This window comes from Neolamprologus brichardi, chromosome 13 (assembly GCF_056152115.1).
Source record: "Neolamprologus brichardi isolate AB-2024 chromosome 13, ASM5615211v1, whole genome shotgun sequence".
Taxonomy (NCBI): domain Eukaryota; kingdom Metazoa; phylum Chordata; class Actinopteri; order Cichliformes; family Cichlidae; genus Neolamprologus; species Neolamprologus brichardi.
In genome coordinates, this window is record NC_142116.1 from 29,257,659 (window position 1) to 29,278,724 (window position 21,066).

The 21,066-nt window shown below is 38.7% G+C and overlaps 1 protein-coding gene across 2 annotated transcripts in view; it reads left to right on the top strand.

Annotated features, from left to right (window-relative positions):
• The window catches only part of si:ch211-195b21.5 (cadherin-1), a 55,203-nt gene that overhangs the window by 12,304 nt on the left and 21,833 nt on the right, over positions 1–21,066 (top strand). Inside the window, exons 5-8 of one of the 2 annotated variants that reach the window (XM_087850422.1) lie at positions 398–456; positions 550–646; positions 739–854; positions 5,852–7,692. The exons of the other annotated variant lie outside the window; for it this stretch is intronic. Coding sequence (XP_087706548.1) covers positions 398–456; positions 550–646; positions 739–854; positions 5,852–6,394 — 815 coding nt within the window. The 3' untranslated portion in view covers positions 6,395–7,692. Of the gene's footprint in view, positions 1–397; positions 457–549; positions 647–738; positions 855–5,851; positions 7,693–21,066 lie in introns of those variants that run through there. 2 annotated transcript variants of the gene reach the window in all.

Genomic DNA, 21,066 nt, shown 5'->3' on the forward strand with positions numbered 1-21,066 from the left:
CCAGTTTCTGGATAACTAAAGTATAATGATTTGCTAATTATCACACGTTTTGCATTAGATTAGTTATACTAATAGTTTTTATAATTCTTTCATTGTGTTGCTGGTGTGGTTGTGAATTTTTTTCTTTTTCTTTTTTAATGAAAGAGGTCATAAAACATTTTAAATTTCATTAGGTCAGCCATGAAGAAACATATAGAACGCCCAGCATTATTGTTGCCTAAGGGATGGCAACAAGCACAAAAGTCTGCTTGTGTGAAACGAAGAGATTTGTATGACAGCTATTTACCCAGCTGATGTCACCTGGTCTGATGTCTTAGACCTCTGTTATTATTCTTTAATACTTTTATTAGTGAAAGCATAGTTATACATTAATTACCGTTATTCTTTGATCCTTAAGCTACAAAGGAGAAACGAACAAAAAGTGACTGCGCATCTCAAGCATCTGATAAACATAAGGTGAATTTTCAAACATCATTTGTGTAATGAAGTGAGATACAGAAAAAAATGCTAAAGCACCCGCTTATTTTGAAATTCGAATGTGTTTCACAGGAGGGTGACAGTGAGGAAAGGAAGAGAGAGAAACAAGAGAAAGTAAATAAAATGGAGTCTTTGGCCAAAGAAGTGGATGAACTGTTAAAACAAGATGGTAATGTAGTGTTCTTTGTTTATTTCCATTTTGTTGTCTCCCACAGTCTAAAATATTCCTTATACTTAAATACTTTTCTTCTCCATTTGCAGGACTGGGTTTTATAACTTCAGTTACTGGCTTTTACTGCCAGAACTGTGAGGAGTTCATTGGAGATTTGAAGTCTGCTGAAAACCATGCAGCTATCCGCCATCATAGTAACTCTATTGTGAGTACCCATTGTACATAACTCATTATGGATGAGGCACATGATACTCTACATTCTTTTGAAAAACATAAAAGGATAAGTATGTAACCGATTTCAACATGGCTGACATCTTTTTCACATAGTCAAGGTGCTCCTTGTATATACAGGATAAAAAAGTTCAATGATTTTTAATTATATTTGATTTAAATAGGATCATAACCCTTCAACTTCATGACTACATATTTAAAGGTTTTAATGCCACTTGTGCTTATGTTTCATGTTACTCATCAAAACACACTGTGTGTATCTTTGCATGTTGCTGGAGCTATTAATTCTATGAAAAAAAACCCAGATGGAGTAGCCCTGCACCAACATTTTTGCCAGTGCAATTCACCAGTTGCGATTTTCTTTCTTTCAAATTTCCTTCTAAGGAAATCAAACAGCTCAGAACAGTTGCGTCATTACATACACTCATCATGACCATGTCTTGATAATTTTGGATTTTTTGATGATTTCTTTGAGCTGTTCTTTTTCCAGGTTAGACTGATTCTGCAACATATATCTTGAGTGACACTAGTTTGAATTTATTTAGGATTTTCTATCATCCACACAGGGTCAAAAGTATACATATAGGCTCAAATATATGCATATACTCAAAAATTTTAATGAGTGGCGTCAAAAGTTCTACAATGTCTTTTAACTTGACAAGGCCGAGGCCTATTAAGATAACTCTTTATTGTCATTGCACAGTCATACATGGTACAATAGTACAATGAAAATGGAAAACTGTCCTACATCGGCACTACATATAACACAACACAATACGACACATCACAACGTAACACAGACAACACAACACAGTATATTAACTTAGTAATAAAAAAAGAAGAAGAAGAAGCGTATGTGTATTGCACACTGTTATTATTGCACATTAATTATTATGCACCTTGTTATAAATATAAATATTATTATTGTTGGTGTTTTTACCATTGTTACCTCCCTCCCAAAAAAGTCCAGGGAGGTAGCCAATCAGGTCAGCTATTTGCATTGATCAGGGCTATTGCCCTGTTGTAAAAGCTGTCCTTGAGTCTATTTGTTCGAGACCTCAGCAGCTTGAACCTCCTGCCGGACGGCAGCAGCTTAAACACCCGGTGTCCTGGGTGTGTGCAGTCCTGTAGGATGCTGTGTGCCCTCTGGAGACAGCGAGTGCTGTACAGGTCCTTAAGGGAGGGAAGAGGGTGTCCAATGATTTTTTTGGGGCTATATTAATGACCCTCTGGAGAGCCTTTCTGTGTGCTGTGGTGCAGCTGGAGAACCATACACCGATGCAATATGTCAGCACACTTTCAATGGAGCAGCGGTAGAAGACGGTCAGCAGCTCCTTCTTCAGGTCCATTTTTCTGAGGATTCTCAGAAAGTGGAGACGCTGTTGGGCCTTCTTTAAAACCGCAGAGGTGTTAGATGTGTTATGTGCACACCCAGAAACTTGAAACTGGTGACCCTTTCCACACACTCCCCGTTGATGCTGACAGGCTGCAGCTCAGACTTCCTCCTTCTGAAGTCAACTACCAGTTCTTTTGTCTTGGTGGTATTGAGGTCCAGGTTGTTGTCTGCACACCAATCTGACAGCCTCTGAACTTCAGCTCTGCATGCCGTCTCATCTCCCCCAGAGATGAGCCCCACCACGGTGGTATCATCTGCAAACTTGATGACTGCGTTGTCTGGGTGGGTACCAACACAGTCATGTGTGTACAGAGTGTACAGTAGGGGACTCAGTACACAGCCTTGTGGAGAGCCGGTGTTGAGGCTGAGGGCTGAGGAAAGATGAGGCCCCACTCTAACTCTCTGTACATGGTCTGAGAGGAGGTCTCTGATCCAGCGGCAGGTGGTAGAGGGAAGTCCGATTTCCATCAGTTTAACTATTAGTCTGTCCGGGAGAATCATATTGAAAGCAGAGCTAAAGTCAACAAAGAGCAGCCTGGCGTAACGGTCCTGCACTTCCAGGTGAGAGATGGTGGTGTGGAGCGTTGTAGTAATGGCATCTTCAGTTTATCTGTTAGCTCTGTATGCGAACTGGAGCAGGTCGAGTGTGGGTGGCAGGCAGGACATGATGTGACGTCGGACCAGTTTCTCGAAGCACTTCATTATAACAGGTGTTAGAGCAACTGGTCGGTTGTCGTTGAGGCTGCTAATGTTAGTACGCTTTGGCAGTGGGACAATTGTAGCTGACTTTAGGCACGGCGGGATGCAGGACTGGGACAGTGAACTGTTGAAGATCTTAGTGAAGACCCCAGCCAGCTGGTCTGCACACTCTTTTAGGACCCTTGTGGTTACCCCATCTGGTCCGGCGGCCTTCCTGGGGTTCACTGCCCTCAGTGTGCGCCTCACCTCATATTCCTGCACTATGAGGCTTGGGCTGCTGCTGTCCGATGTTTCTACTGCTGCTGCCTCTGGTCCCTTCACTTAAAGCGTGCGAAGAAGTGGTTCAGCTCCTCTGCAAGCGTCGCGTTACCCTCAGTCAACGTGGTATTGCAGGGGTTGTAGTGCTGAACTCCCTGCCATACCTGTCGTGAGTTGTTGGTGCTGAAGTGGTCTTCGATCCTTCTCTTGTACGCTGCCTTGGCCTCTCTGATGCCTCTTTTCAACTCAGATCTGGCTGCACTGTACTGCATACCATCGCCGGATCTAATCTAATCTATTGACTTCTCATTACTGTTCATGATTGACTACAACGGATAGCCTCTCTTTGCTACCATAAAAACAATTAGTTTTACAACAGTCATTATACTGATCAATACTCAGAACCAATGTTCCTCCTAAGCTGCGTGCGTGCGCAGTTGCGTACTGCTGGCACGGTCTCTGCACACAGAAAATCTGCGTTGCGCACAAAAAAAAATCGAACCTGAATTGAAATTAAAATAAATACATTAACAATTCTGTTTTGCAGTGTTAGTGTTAGTAAATGACTGGCTGCTCCAGTACGGGAGCCACCTTATCCCATAGTCGAGCCAATGATGCGATTCACATTCGTATATACGCAGCTAATCAACGTCGTTGACAGGCTATGACAGCGTCCTTATGTGCCGACACCGGTGTTTTAGCTAGCAAAGCGGCGTGGCTGATGTGGAGTGAAGCCACGTTAATGACAACGCGTACAACCATTGGAGATGTGAGCAGGACAGACGGAACAATTGACGGAAAACGTGTGGACTTTATACCAGTTTTTAAATTGTGTTGATCGGCCACGTAAAACCAGAGTTATGATAAAAATATCTGCAATGTTTGTTTTTCTTTCTGAATGCTATCGTTGTTTATATTTACTGTAAGAAGAAACAGTAATAACTGTGTTTTGGAAAGCGCTCGAAAGCACTCTCCGCCTGTGAGCAAAAACAAAACCACCCCCCGCGCCCCTCGCCTTTCCTATTGGTGGAAACATGTACGATGTGGACCAATCAAAAAATGATATGGCAACAAGGCATTTAGTTGTTTAGGAAGGGAGGAAGTTTTAGGAGTGACGGCGGTGTTTTGAGATGTGAGAGATTTGCGACGTTTAGCGCAAATCTTGTGTAGTTAGTGTGTAGTGTAGTCAATAGTTTTGTTGTGTGTGTCAGAACAATGAGGCGACTGCTGAATGTTACAAGTGTTACAGAAGTGATACATCTCCTGTTGTCGGGCCTGCAGGTATCAGGCTTGTGATGTTCTCTTTTATCTCACAGTGGACAGAAATAATTTTTTGGAGTGGCACAAATAATTTGTGTGGTATCAGATTTGATGCAGAACAGCTGATTGTTCTGTAAATAGTTTGAAATGTTTATTTAAAAAACCACCTTGGCTGCATTTTTAGGTAAACAGCTGCAAAAAACTATGTTCTTTGCAAAACTCAGTTACTTTTTTGAAGAAGTAACTATATAATTAATTGCACAACATTGGTCATTATATACTGTATTCTGCAGACAGAGTGTGACAGGACTCTCTCCCAGACCACAGACTCATAATACAAGTCAGAGCTTTATAAAAACAAAACAAAGTTGTAAAACTTTGGTTTTGTTTTGGGGATTTTTAAACATGTGTTTTCAAAATTGTTATTTTTAGTTATTTTTACTTCCAATAGTGTTAACATACTACACAGGTCATGAACAAGATTTTTTTAAAATTTTCACTGTAAGTGGGCTAAAGCACTTAATGCTGTAATTTGATTATTTTGATAAACCATGTGACTTGGATGGATTTGATGCTGGCGTGACAACAGTGCACACGTCTGCTGTTGCTCACAGTGGTCCAAGGGGCCTCTCAGGGAGTTTGTGTGTTCGCTCAGACACATGAAAAATTAGAGGGAATATTGCTCAGAACAAGGGTTAAAGTTCAAGCATCCAAGTGAAAATCTAAGACAGATAATTAGAAATTTCCAACTTGGAACATGTCTTGGAGTAATTTTTAAACAAGTACAGATTCCAAGGTCATTGATCCAAATTGTTTTTTGCAAGTACCCAGATGTGTCACTACTTTGAAAGGGGCTAGAAGCACACCCAAACCATCACCCTCAGATGAAATCTGGACACAACTCTGTGTTCCAACAGGATAAGGATCCTGAAAATTTGTGGACTGTGCTTAAAATGTAGGTCGAACCCAATCTGCAAAGAAGAGTGGTCAGATATCCAGTTATTATGCGCTAAACTAGTTGATGGTTGTCAAAAGTCAGTTGTAACTTGCTACGGGGCATTTAATCAAAACTTAGTAGGGGTGTGTATAATTTTGACCCTGTTTGGAATAAAGAAAAAAATCTAGTTGTGGACCCAGTTCTTGTTGTTTAAATGAATCAAAGTTGGAAAAGGAGCAGTTCTAAGAAATTATTAAAAGCCTAAAATATACTATGAATGTATGAATGTATATAAACCTCTGACGCATATACAAGCTTGAATCTAAAAATTTTGTTTTCACACTGAAAAAGACTTTACACTTATCCCAAAACTGTTTATGTTCAATTCCCCCCCCCCCCCCCCCCCCCCGTGTATTTGTAGGCAAAAGAACAGACGGACAGGCACTCTAAAGACATCAAAGGACACCCACATCATTACAGTCCCTCCAGTACTCGACACCCTGACCCCCCAGACAGGAGAGATCACAGGGGTTATGGTTACCACGGGGATTCAGGAAACCACCGGAATAGCACAGACCATCTACGGAATTGGAAGAATGACAAAGATTTCAGAAGCCGATACCATGATGATGACCACAAAAGTCACAAGGATAGAGATAAAAACATCTTCTTGAAAGAGGAAATGAAAAAGGAGCGAATGTTTATAACAGTCTCCGATGGACTGACACCTTCAACTTCTAACATCAGGGTCAAGGAGGAGTTGGACAAGGAGAAGGCCACTGGAAGCCATGGTAAAGTTAAAGCGAAAGACCTAGAATCATCCAAGGAGAAGAAAGGCAGCATTGAAAATGATCAATACAGTGATAGCACTGATGATGACGGAAAATTACCTAAAACAAAAAAGAATAAAAAGAAAAAGAAGAAGAAGGAGAAAAAGAATAAGAAACAGAAGGAGAAGTCTTAGGTGTTATTTTGTCCTTGTCATATAACTCTGGGATGATGGTAGCAGCTTATTTCTGGACTGATTTTCTAACATAGTTTTCTCACTTTCTTTTCCTCCACCCAATTGTTTTTTTGTTACTGTCATTAGAAGAGGAAGGTAGACCTCAGAGTGATTCATCATGTATGAAGGAATAGACTGATATGTTAGGAAGCACGTTCGTTGGTGGTCTTTCTCTAAAAGAAGATTAGTATTACTTTCATCTTTGTGTATCTAGTACAGTGGACTTTACCTCACTTAGAACTAAGATTGAATTTTCTCAGTTAATTCAGGTATTTTTCCCCACTTCAGACAGCGTGTGTGATCGGTCAAATTAATTCTCATGTGGAATGAAATATTCTCATGTGTTCCTCAGTAAACAGGCAAACAAAAACCTTTTCCAAGACGTCTGTTCCTTTTACACATTCTGCACAGTTTTCAGCAGTACTGTATTAATGTCTGCCACGTTTCAGGTATGGCATCACATCTCGGTTCTATCTTTTAATTAAATGTTCAATAAAATAAGCAGTAAGAAAATAAGCAGTAAGAATTTTTTTTCATTTCATTGGACCAACAGCATTGTAGTTTTAGAAAAGGTATACATGTATCTGACATCATGTATTCATTTTGATCTCAAATAAAGACGTAAAATAAACAATTGTGTACTATTGCTTAGTTTTTGGGGTTTTCTTTCTTGATTTTAAAGTCAACTTTATATTATGTTTGAGTGGCTCCCATCAGGAAGTACATGTAGACTATGCTTCCAGGATGTAGGACACAAAAAAAGGGTCACTAATGTCCCTACAGCACTTCAGCATCTGAACTGTAAGCCTTTCCCACCCCAGTGTTGCATCCTTTTCTTGCTTCCTTCCCCACACATTCAGTTCCTTGGTAATTGAACTGATCATTGGATCTGAACTATGATTGGTCATTTTATACTGATGTTTTTATGTTCTATGTCTTATGTGGTGGTCTCTGTGCCTTTTTAATTGCCCCTTGGGGATAAATAAAGGGAATTTGAATTGTATCAATACATTTGAAGTGATCATATGCGTGTTTGATTTAATTTTAAATTGACCAGAATTTGTTTTTAATATCTGTAATGTTCAAATTTATTCAGGTAAATGGCAAAGAACCTGCATCTAAAGAGTAGTTTAGAATTCTAGTACAAATTGGAAATAGTGAAACTACAAGTAACTCAAAGTTACTTTACTAAGTTTGTAAGCTAAGTTATTTTTTCTTGACGTCTGTGGAGAAAAAAAGGTCTGACTGGTTTGACTGTTTTTACATACTAAGGCTTTTGCCTGTGTCTAATGTAATGCAGTCAAAGCTCATCTATCAGAGATGAATATGCCATCCAAAAATGGAGAAACACACTCCATATTTTGTTGTAAATTATTATAGGTATATCATATCTATCTTTTTTCTATTGTATTTACCAACATCAAGAAGTCACAAGAAAAGAAAGACCACACCATGGTACATGTTTAAATACGGAAAGTTTATTGATCTAATTTATTTATTAAACAAAAAGACAATATTTTTTTCACCTCAAAAAATACATAGACACAAGGGTGGGCCAATATCAGACAGAAATGTGAACTCCACTCTGTACAGTAGGCAGTAAACTGATATGTAGATTCAAGCTGTTCATATTTTTGGCCACCAGATTTTTGACCGTGTTGCAAAGCTTTGAGTAATGTTAAATGGAGTGATTCTTATATAGCGCTTTTCTACCCTCCCAGGGTACTGAAAGCTCTCTATTCACATTAACATGCCACATTCACCCCATTCGCACCAGCACCGTCTTGTATCAGTTCACTAACTACTAGTAATGGGTAGATGAGGCCTCGTGAAACATTTTAGCACATTCCCCAAACTGTATCGATACTGTGTCGACACAGTGTTGCTGTTTTGCTCCATACTGACACCTGCTGGACCTTAAATATCATTGCGGGCAACTTACTTGAGACTCACAACAGACACTGATTCAATGACCTAGTCATACTTGTACACTGTAAGGTATTGTACTTTCCATGGAATAATTTTATATTTTTTACATTTCAAATATTGTAGAAATCTTTAAAATATTTTGTGAATGACATTAAGTGAAAATTAAAATGAAAGTATTGTGAATGTAATATTACTCATTTAAATGTAATTGACTGTTTATTATACATTTCTATTCAGAAAAATAAGTTTATCCAATTTTTCTCCAGCTTTGGAAAACTCACAGGCATAGATGAAGCTGGAGTACACAAAAACTGTAAAGCCAGGTGGAAAAGGTTCAGATTAGACTGCAATCATCGAGTCCATCCTCACCTCCTCCATCACCGTGTGGTACGCTGGAGCCACTATCAGGGACAAACAGAGACTGCAGCGTGTTGTGCGCTCTGCTGAGAAGGTGTTTGGCTGCAGACTCCCATCTCTGCAGGACCTGTACACCTCCAGGACACTGGGGCGTGCAGCTCGGATCTCAGCTGACCCTTCTCACCCTGGACACAGTCTGTTTGACCTGCTCCCCTCAGGCAGGAGGCTCCGGTCCATTCGCACCAGAACCTCTCGCCATAAGAACAGTTTCTTCCCCTCTGCTGTTGGACACGTGAACAATAACCGTATGACTGTTCCCACTACTAACACATGACCCTACGCTGTGTTCACTGCATCATTCCTTGTTTGCACTGATCACCACCTGCACTCATGTATATATCTATCTACTTAGCACTTTTAATTCTTATTCTTATTTTTATTTTCATGTCTATTTAAGCGTTATATGACAGTATGTTTTCACTAAGTACCGCAGCAATTTCCTAATGTTGTAAACCTGCTCAACATTTGGCAATAAAACCCTTTCTGATTCTGATTCTGATTCTGATTAGATGTCTTCCTATTCCCCCAGTACGTTAAAGGATCCTCTGATCTTGGAATGTTTCTCTCCGACACTCTCCACAATACTAAGGGGTTGGCAGTCTTTTATAATAAAATTCAGGACTGCCTGGTCCAGAACAGTCTTCCTAGATGCTTGATTTCAAAATAATAAAACACATATTAATAAAAAAAAAAATGATGATAAAGCTGTTCAGTGTCAATATAGGCCGACCTGTGTTCATTCTCGGTGTGTTTGTCTCCTCATCTTCATGTTTGGCTCTGTAATGCCTAAACACTGATGAGGTGTTTTTTTGTGTAAGAAATGCAGAACAGATGCGACATTTAACCTGCATAAAATGAAATAAATAATTTACACTGCAAGTCTCGTTGCTGTTTTTCCTATTCTGATAGATTACACTAAAACAAAGACAACGAACTATTACCTTATTTGCAGTTAAAAGATCAAAATGATCCCACACAGCAGAAACATTTCTTTTTCTTTCAGGCTCCATTTTGTTATGGAGAGATGTGTATTTTCTTTTATCTTTGCGAGAGTAATTTTGTGTTTTTTTGGTGGCGACTCATTCCGTTGGCAGATGATATGGTACAACTTTTAAACACAGTTTGGCGCGTTGGCAATGAGCGATACAGCAGCTGTATCGATCACGTGACTTTTTCTTAAAGCGACGCACGCACCGATACAGGTTTCACTCTGGCTGTATCCCAATTCAGCGTCTGCAGCCTTAAAGTACGCAGCCTCAACGATCCTCAAGGGCCGCGTACTTAAAGACCGCTAAGACCGGAAGTGCGAGGCTTGTGAAATGGGACGGTCTAGCCTCCGTTGCGTTGCCCAGGTTGCCTAGCAACCATGATACTAACAGCTGGAAACGTTTCATACAGCTTTGTTTGACAGAAATGAAGGAGAAAATCTTTTGTTCATTTGTTTGTTTGTTTCTACATGAGCTTTGATCATTCTCTGTAAGATTAAGCTCAGCTATTGAACGGCGTATATTTTAAAGTAAAGGCTTTAAAACCAAGTTAGTACAAACGTCACTTATGTCACATAACTTTGCCGACATGTGGCCAACGGGAATGTTTTAATGTTCTTCGTTATAAAAACATTTGCACATAAATAAGTGACATAATATTCAGTACTTACTTAAAATTTACTCTTCGGGCGCCTGTCATCCGTCGTTTTTTTCGGCAAAATTATCCACACCCACCGCCGCGCTATGCATTCTGGGATATGTTGGGCCACGAAGTCTACACCGCCACGTCCTTAAAATTCAGGGAAATGAAGGACGCATTTCGAGCAGCCTTTGAATTGGGACAGCCTTCATCGCGTCGCGGTGACGTAATCGGCCTTAAAATGCGGCCTTTAAGGCTGCAGACCCTGAATTGAGATACAGCCTCTGTGAGCTTGAGACATGCGTCGGTGCGTCAGTGTTGCTGGACCCATCACTACTAACTACCCTTCACACACATTCATAGAGCTCCCTGGGTTTGATGTGACTCGAAAAAACATGTTTTAAAAGGTTTGAACCTACATGTGGAAAAATGTTCCTGTTAATTTCAGCATTTTCAGTTTACAAACAGAGAGATAACAGTATTGTATTTCTATACCAGCTAACATTTGCCAGAAACAAAAAAACCCTTCAGAAGCTAAAACAGCAAAAACACTTCTGAAGTTGAAATGGGAAGTGGTTAGTTTATGATATTACTCATTACTCTGACCTAAATTTGGGATAGCTCAGTAGGTAGAGTGGTGGCCCCATGACCAGAAGGGGCTCGAATCCACTGAATGGCTACCCTGAGGTACCCCTGAGCAAGGTACCGTTCCTACACACTGCTCCCTGGGCGCCCAATGGCTGCCCACTGCTTCACTGAGTGAATGGGTTAAATGCAGAGATGAATTTCCCCATGGGGATCAATAAAGTATAAGTATGAAAGAGCCACACGAAGCAGAATATGCTTGTGTTTTTCTACAAATACAGATATCAATTTTACTAAACACAACTTTTAGAAGTGTGCACAACAGGAGGCCAAGATTATAAAGTAAACTTAAAAAAACATCAACAAAAAGCACAGCCATGTTAATAAATTCTGAGCTTTTCTAAAACTCTAAAAGACAAAGTATCCAGCAGGTTGATGCCTTGGGATCAGCAATGACACACCTCACACAAAGCTGAGACCCCACAAATAAAGTAACTCAGATCTGACTAAGAAAGAGTCCAAAATGAGCACACATCATCTGGTCTCTCTTTTTTAAGACTATTTTAAAAAGGATTAAAACCTTTATTGGATAGTGTAGCAGTGAATATAGACAGAAAGCTGGTGAGAAAGAGAGGGAGATGATGCAGCAAAGGACCGCAGGTCAGACTCAAACCCAATCCCCTACACATGCTATATGGCATGTGGTCGCCTGCTCAACACTGAGCATATGTGATGCCCAGATGCTGGTGGTTTTGAGGCTGTTTCATAACAGTTTCATATGATTTTTTTTTTAGTGATTCTTAGTAAACAACTGTGGCTAAAGTCTGAATTTCAGTGTGTGTGTGTATGGGTGAGAAATACACGGGGAGTGAGTGACACATTATCAGGAAGAGGAAGAGACTGAAATCTTCTGAATGTGGATGGCTGAGCTCGGACTCAGATCATTGCTGTCTATATAGGTCTATATTTCGAATTCTTCTAATTATTATTGGTTACAATCATATATGTGCAGGGAATATTAAAAAAAGAGGATTTACAAAGATGGAGACTGCTTGGCTCGCACTTTTTGGCACTTTAGTCGTCGCTTCTGAGGTGAGACTTCCTTCTTTGGTTATAAATTGGCAGTCTATATTCACTCATTTCTCTTATTGCCAATTCTGTTTAAAGTTACGTAAAATAAAGGAATTTTGTTACTTGTTTGACTGAATTTGACAGCATTATTTCTTTTTAAAAGCCGAGTTAACAATCTGTTAAAATTTGGCTCACATCTACGAAGGCCTTCAAGGTCAACTTATTGAAAAATTGGTTGAAAATTGACTGAAAACTTTGTAACGTAGACACTAGGATTCTTATAAGTGTGGTGTCTGTTGTCACCATAAAGAAAGTATCGCATGAAGATTTAAAATATCATGTCTGACTTCTCACCTCTCCTTTAAAGTCATTAGATTAATCTGAATGTCAAAGTAATAATAATGCATTATAGAGCTATTTTTTAAACTGTTTTTTTACTGCCATTTTCTGTAATGACAACATGTTGAGATTTAGGGAATGATGTGAGGATTCCAAACAGCATGTTATTTAGGACCTCTGAACTAATACACTACATGTCAAAAGTTTGGACACACCTTTTCATTTAATTTTTTTTTTTTTTAATTTTCATGACTCCCCAAAATTTGATTCTGTTCATCTGGACGTAATGTTTTTTGTGGGAGAAACATTTTGTCACTCATCCAAGTCTTCAGACTTCTTCAGTCTCAGTTGACTGCAGGTTTCCCCAACCTTATAAACAGTAGATTTGCACAATGACTGGAATGTGTTAGTGTAACCATTTAAATACATACCAATTTGAATAAAATAAATGTTAAATATGTATAAAAAAACAAAACCCAACTTTACCCATACGGAAAAGAAATAGAAAAAACTTATAAAAGACTTGCATAAGATTTGGCTTACTTCAATATAGTGAATCATTAGTAATTGAACCACTGGCAGAGGCCATTAGAAATAATCAAAGTATATCTGGATACCAAATTCAAGGATTTGAATTTAAAATTTTACTATACGCAGACGATGTTCTGCTGTTTGTCACCAATCCCCAGGATTCTATACCCTCTGTATTATCTATTATAGAAACTTTTGGATATTTGTCCGGGTATAAGGTTAATATGAACAAAACTATTGCTTTGCCACTGGGAAATCTGCCTATGACATGCAATATTCCATTTACCTGGTCGGGTTTGGGATTTAAGTATTTGGGGATACACATTTCACCTAATATAAGAAGTATATTGAAACAGAACATAGACATAGTTCATAAAAGTGTCAAAAAAGATCTTTCTAGATGGATGGATCTCCCGGTCTCCTGGATGGGAAGAATAAACTTAATTAAAATGAATGTGTTGCCACGGCTTTTATATCCCTTACAAATGCTCCCAATAACTCTTACCAAAAAAATTGTAAAAGAAATTGAAAAAGATCTGTCAAGGTTTATTTGGAGGGGTAAGAAACCCAGATTAAGTAGGAAAACGTTGCAGCTGCCCAAAGATAAAGGGGGTCTTGCCTTTCCTAACATTTTGCTGTATAACTGGTCATGTCATAGTAGACTTATACATCAATGGATCCACGCATATCTAAAAGAAACAGAGAATCCCCTTGAAGCCTGGACATGTTCGCCATTTAATCTCCTAGGCGAACTAGTGAGTAAATATATTAAAAAACATAACAAAGTAATGATTGATACTTACTTTAAAAACATGGCGTGATATGAATAAATACACTGAAAGTAATCCTACACTAAGTTATCTAACACCTTTTATAAATAATCGGCACTTTACACCGGGAATGAAAAGTGTAATATTTCAGAGATGGTTTGGTGCAGGAATACGTGTGGTGGGTGATCTGTTTGATGGGAATGTCTGTATGTCTTTTGAGCAGGTCCAAAAGAAATATGGAATACATCAAATGGATTTTTTTGCATTTTTACAGGCTCGTCACCTAATTACTTCAAGTTTTGATACTTTGCACAATACAATGCAACTAGGACCCATGGAAAATTTCATTTTACACTTAAATGCAGATAATTGTACTATAAGTCAGTTTTACAATACAGTAGAAGGTTATAACAAACATAATATTGGAAAACTGATTAGGAGTTGGGAGGGTGACCTCCAGTGTCATTGTGATCATCGTGCCTGGAGTGAGTGCATACAATCTGTGCATTCTTTATTTCTTAGTAACAGATTTAAAGAAACACAATATAAAATTTTACATAGACAGTATAGAATATATATTTTTCTGAATAAAATTGATCCGAGCAGGTCTGCACAATGTATTAAATGTAAATCTGCGGCGTGGTCCTACTTGCACTGTCTTTGGACTTGCTCAAAAATCTCAAAATTCTGGCTCTGTGTAACAAAAGAATTAAAAGGTATATTTAAAAGCAGAATACAGAAAGATCCAGCTCAGTATTTATTGGGGCTGCCAATTCTGAAATTATTTCCAGATAAAAACAAATATATACTCTTATGTAAATTATTGTTTTTGGCAAGAAAATGTATTCTTTTCAATTGGATTAATGAAAAACCACCAACAATAACTCAGTGGTATAAAGAAATCTTTAGAGTTTTACCAATGGAAAGACTGAGTGCAAAATTAAGTGCCAATGAAGATATTTTTTTGGATATATGGCGCCTGCTATTGGATTACTTACCTGATGATCTGAAGAAAACCATAGTGAGAGGGGCAGCCCCACTCCAATGGCGGGTTGAGTTTGTCAGGACAAATGTGTAAATGACTGGTAGACCGAATTATATATGTTGTATTAGTTTTTCGTTTACATGTCTCAGACTGCTTATTGTGTTTGTTTGTTTTTTGTTTTTTTCTCTCTGTTGTTGTTGTGGTAGTTGTTTTTGTCTTTTGTTTTGTTTTATTTTTGTATAAAGGAAAAAAGTAAATAAAAATATGATGATTAAAAATTAAAAATAACTGCAAAGTCCTGAAAGCATTTGTTAAATCCCCCATCGATTTAGAGTGAACATCCAGGTGCTGACGGAAGGTTTGAGGATCACCATCAGTATTCCATCTTCGAAAACCAAGGATGCCTGTTTAAAATTTGATAAAACTCCATCTAATGGTGCTCGAGATATTCCAGTCTTTACCAAATAAGTGTACCAACAGGCCTGAATGTGCAACAGTCATCATTAGAGCCCATTGCATCATCATAATATTGCGTCAGAATAACATTCTATTGGATAAGATTAAATGTTAAATGCTTTTGGTTTAATTCCACCTAAATGAAACTTTCATGTAAGCTTAAAATGTCAGTGACATAAATGAATGCATGTATATTTACGAAGGTTGTTTAAAAGTCCTGGTACTTCTGCATAAAAGCCCAAAAGAATGTTTGAACTTAAAGTGATCACAGTCTGTCTCCCTCACATTAGGAGCTCACATTAGAGATTATTGTGAACTGTGATTCTATTCACACACAAATGCTTCTAATGTTTCAGTGTTTCAGGAAGCCCATGTGTTTGTACTCAGCCCTAAAGAGCAATAATCCAGTAGCTAACAACAGCTGCTACTGAGCCTTTCTGCCATTCAGTGATACTAGTAAATTTGTTTGCTATTCTAGCTCTTGAAACTAGTACCACTTAATTTTGATGGTACAAATGTAATAGGATTTAAATTATTGATATTTTAATATAGATACACTTTATGCATTTTTGGAAAAAAAAGGTCAGTGGTGGAATTTAACTCGGTTGTCTCAAATATTATTTTGTTAAAATTCAAGGTATGTATTTCTATTTCACATCATTTATACCTGTGTGACTGTGTTACAGACACATTTATATTCAATGACCACTGTCTGAAAGCCTTAGTTAGGTTTAAGTGCAATATCCCATATCCCAAAAATAAAGTAAAAACATTTGATCCTTGTATGTTGCAGATAAAATGGAAGGCAGTATGAAGCTGTGAATGTTTTTTTTATTGTATGACATAATTGTGCAATATAACTTACTGAAGATGTTGAAGATATTAGAGCAGTAAACAGATGATGGTTGAGTCTAACAGGAGAGAGATGATACAGAAACAAGACATCCTTATAAGAATGTACAACCTTTCACAGCTCTTTGAACTTTTTATTTAAATGAGCTGCATACATTTCCCACTGAAACTAGCACAATTCCACTGTAATGAAAACAATATTTTAACTGAATATATTGTGGATAAATAAAAGCATTATCAAAGTTTGGTTTCCTGTATGCAGCTGGTATAGTTTGAGTTGGAGATACGTCTGCAATTACACAAAACAAATATCTAGAACAGGGGTGCGGACTGCTCTGTTTGTTAGAATGGGGAACTACATGGCAGCTGTCAACCGTAAACTGTGCAAAGATAGATCAGCAAAACTTAGCTTTAAACCGCGGCCTTGTCTCAGTTCAGTTAGTTCCTCCTGCTCCTGCAAAGTCATATCCTTTTCAAAAACTGCTGCTGAGCTATATGGGTCCTTACCCAGTAAAGCCATTCAGTAGATACTGAGGGTAAATAAATGGACAACTTCTCCTCAAGCGTTTTCAAATGTTTACCTATTATTTCACACAGTGTGGCAGTTTTCATATCTCCTTGCCATTTCTGAATGAACGGGAAAATGCCAATCTTGGCACTTTCCAGATGTTGTTGCCAGAGGTGCACATTTGAATGGAATCCATTTATTTTATCTGTGCTTTTGAGCAGGTTTTCATCTCAGCCTTACATTTGTGTGTTTAGTTCATTTAAATGCTGAAATATATCTGCCATGTAAGCCAGCCTTGCACACCACTCCTCACTTGCAAGCAGCTTTGCATCATTGTACCTCTCATCACTCAAAAACACTTTTAGCTATTCCCACAGCTCATACGCACGGGCCAGTACTTTTCCAGATCTGCTGGTAAAGTCTCAGTAATGAGTGCCTTGCGGTGCAGAAATTAGTGCATAACAATAACATCTGGGTGTATCGCTTTCACTCTGCTAAACCAACCTTTGATGTGCCCGCCCATGGCTGCTGCTCCATCAGTGCAGACACTTGTGGAGTTTTCCCACCAAAGTCCTCCTTGTTCAACATATTTGGATGTAACCCAAAAAATTTCCTCTCCTGTTGTTTTTTCTGGCAGTGCCTTGCAAAATAGAAAGTTTTCTCTGATGGAGTCTCCATCCACAAAACGCACATTGGCCAACAGTTAGCATTGTCCAATAATGTCTGTAGACTCATCAAGTTGCACTGCAAACTTCCCACTGATGCGTATCTTCTCCAAAACCACACTTTTAGTGTCTGCAGACATGTCATCGATACGTCTGTCAATTGTGTTATCTGAGAGCAGGACACTGGCTATTTCCCGCGTCAGGGCCGAGCAATCTCATTCACAATGACTTAGCAGGCAGGTAGTATTAATGTCTCTGCTACAGTGTGTGGTCTTTGGGATTTGGCTATAAGTTCACCTACTAAGCAGCTAGCTTTGAGAGCTCTTTCAGACACATTTGCGTTTTTTCTCATTAAAGTTACCTGTTTCTCAGCGTGTTCATGCAGGCGAACAAAATAGCCTGTGTTCTTGTTTTGAAGTGAGGGATGTTTTGTGTAGAAATGGCATTTAAGCTTGCTACCTTGGCACTGCTTAAGAGCTTTTCCACACACACCAAAAATAACAAAGTCGTTGCAGTCGGATCTCCAGTGAAAGTAATTCCAAACAAAAGATACATTTAGCTGTACATTGCCTCGGGCTCACCGTTTTTGCTTGATTAGAATGTTGTCCAGGGCCCAGTTCAGAGCATTGACTGTAGAAAACATGGACGACGCGACAGCTCCCCAAAAATGAAGCCAAAACGTCGCCCCCTGGTGTCTGGCTGCAGTATAGGTCATAAACCCCGCCTCCTCCATGTTAGCGGATGGGACTGGGGTCAGACTAAAGTAAATTAATTCTCCTCAGATAATTTTTTTCCAAAGATTCTTTCTTTTGTTTTCAATAGTTCTCATCACGCTGATTGATGTTCAAGGGGTCTCCTTTCCCATAAGTTTGATTCTAATTCCTACCGTGGTGATGTTAAATTGGGGTGAAACGTCATCATAAAAGCTTTGACTGACAGCTGCAGTCACGGAGAAACTTGCGTATCTCTGTTCGCGAATAGCAGATAGAGCGTAGGCTCTGAGAGACGCTACGAAAACACGACCGAGTGTTTTAACCTGACAGCCTGAGGTGTTCTTCAGTAAACTGGACTACCCAACAGCAGGACCCGAGGCCCCGCTGCACTTTTTCGGTAAGTTAAACGTGTTTGTAAGCTAATCCGTAACTACCGTTCTTAGCTAGCTCCTGAGACCTAGCTAGCTAAAATGAGCACTCGGCTGTCAGGGTTCGTTTAGCTGTGCAGGTGAATGAATTTACTAAAGAAATCAAGAGAAACGCCCCGGGCTGCTCAGTCACTAATTACTGTTACTGTACTTTTATTACAAGTGTTATACTGTAAAAGCAACAGGCTGCACCCTGCTTCAGCTCCTGTGCAGAGCTGAATATTAAATATGTGCAAACAACAGCATGTTTTCATTCTCTTGCCACATCTGTAAAGACAGTAACAATTTTTTTAAAAGCTTGTACTTCAGTAACTCCTCATTAATCAGGAACTATGGATTAAAGTACTGTAGTGTACTGTAATACTGAAAAAAATGTAAGAGAAGAACTTCAGATCCTGAGTGTGTGAGGACAGAAGAATCAGCTTTATTTCAATTTTGAGGGATAAAATTTATATCTGAGTTTGATGGTTCTGTTGTCTTTGTGATTACAGGAGCTGCCCTCAGATTCAGACCTCAGCCCCATCGAGTGACAGCAGACAGATCATCCAACATGTTCATATGTTAACTGCAAAATGAACTGATGAAAACAGTACAAAGGTTAAAGTACCACACGTGCTGTAGTGAAAGCTGCAGCTGTTTTATTGATAAAGTTAGACAAAAAAACAAAAGGATTAATCACTCATGTAACTGTGTCACTATATATCAGCATTAACAGGACCTCAGTTTGGTGTTTCAGAGAGCTGCTGATCTCAGACCTGCACAGCTTCCGTTTTAAACACTTGATGTACTCAGCTGCATGAAGAGCATATGAGATTTTCTCTAACACAATTAAATAAAGCCTGATGAAGGTCAAAGGTCGTCACTTGTATGTTGAACTACAAACTTGTCATCTGGAATTTTTTCAGTTTTTTTTACACATAGTGTGTTATTTACCATAAAGTGATTCAGAGTTATTCATACCAGAGTAACCAGAGAGGATCACATATTTTTAAATATATAACTTTCTACAGGACTGAATATAATATCTTTATGTAAAAGTCCGGAGCCTCTGGGGAGTATCAGAGTATTTATAACATTACACAAACCAAAGGTCTCATCGCAGTGTTGATGAAATGCTGGGTTTATCCATCTCCTGGGGCGGGCCTACGGAGGAGTGCTGAAGATTTCCCTGTGAGGGAGCTGCTGGTGAAGATCATGAGTCCTGCTTGATCACTGCCATGAGCTTCAGTCTTCCTGTTGTTTCTTAAATGATGCCTCTTACAGCGGGTCAACAGAACTTATGGCACAGGACAGCTGTGATGAAAGAAAGGGAAGAAGTTTCTCCAAACCTCTGGACCCAGGAAACCCAGCTTGGTCCTGATGGTCTCCCTCACTAGTTTCTCTCCAGGGTGAATGTAGCTGTTGATATAATATGGACTCTATTATTAAATGAAAAGAACAAATTAGACTACATTACTGAAACGTTCTGCTGATGTTTTTAAAGTCTCCATGTTACCAGGCTGTAGAGATTTAAACAGTTTTAGATCCATTACACTCACAGTCTTATGTTAAAATCTCAAAGGACAGCATTATATTTTTGATATTAACAGTAACTCTGGGCCTCTGTGGAGTGTGCAGCTGATCTCATCGCTGTCTAAAAATAGATAAAAAAAAAAACATAAGTGTTGAAGACTATTAAGAGTAGCAGGTGTGTAGCATCGCTAACTAGCTAGCAACAAGCCTCCAACACAGTGCGTATGCTAGCGGCTAATCTAACTAATGAATTAACAATTCTGATTTTAGTACTATAAGACGATAAGCTGTGTGTCTTTTTTTATAACAGTGACATGGTTGTATTTACCTTAATTAAACGAGTCGTCAGTCGCGGTAAACCAGCAAAAAAACTCAAGCAGCCGGGCTACGTAAAAAATGTAGGGGGGCGTGTTTGCGGTCACGTCCAGCGGGTGTGTGGGCGGGAGCGTTACACAGTCGCTCCACCTCAAGTCACTACTGCGCAGACTCTGGCTCCAAATTTGCAAGATGGCAGCCTCCACAAGCGGGGTTTTTTTTTGTTTTGTTTTTTGGAATACGTTTTATTGACAAAACACAAAATACAGATATACAAATACAAAATAACAAACACAATGTCAGGGGGTTCATATAAAAAAACAAAATAGACACAGTCTATTAAAGAATCACATGATATTGAACAGGGAACATAAGTTTATGGTTTTGACAGCTTTTTAATTTTGAGAATGTTGTATGGTTTTAACATATTGTTTGGTTTCATTTAAAAAGCACCGAAAAGATGGTTTTGCGTTAGAAAATTTTGACTTATGTATATGAAATTTAGCCAATAATATCAATAAATTAATCAAATAAAATTAGTTTGCCCTGTGCATGGGGTACTTAAAGAAACCAAACAATATTTTCTCGTAACAAAGAGAGAACTCAGAAAAGATAAGGGAAACAACAAAAACACAAAATTCTTGCCAGAAAAAATTAGTGTATAAGCATGACCAAAATAAATGAGAAATATCTTCCTTCACACAATTACAAAATGTACAGTTAATATCAATGTCCTTTTTATAACGTACAAGAAAAGATCTGGTTGGGTAAAAACGATGAATAACTTTAAAAGATATTTCCTTTACTTTGTTATTTAATAGAAATTTTGACAGTAAGGTCCAAATCTTCTCCCATTCCAGATCCTGGTATAAGTTATTCCAGTAGGTGACAGCCGTTGGGACACAAGTTCTGTCTTTTTGAAATAGAGTTC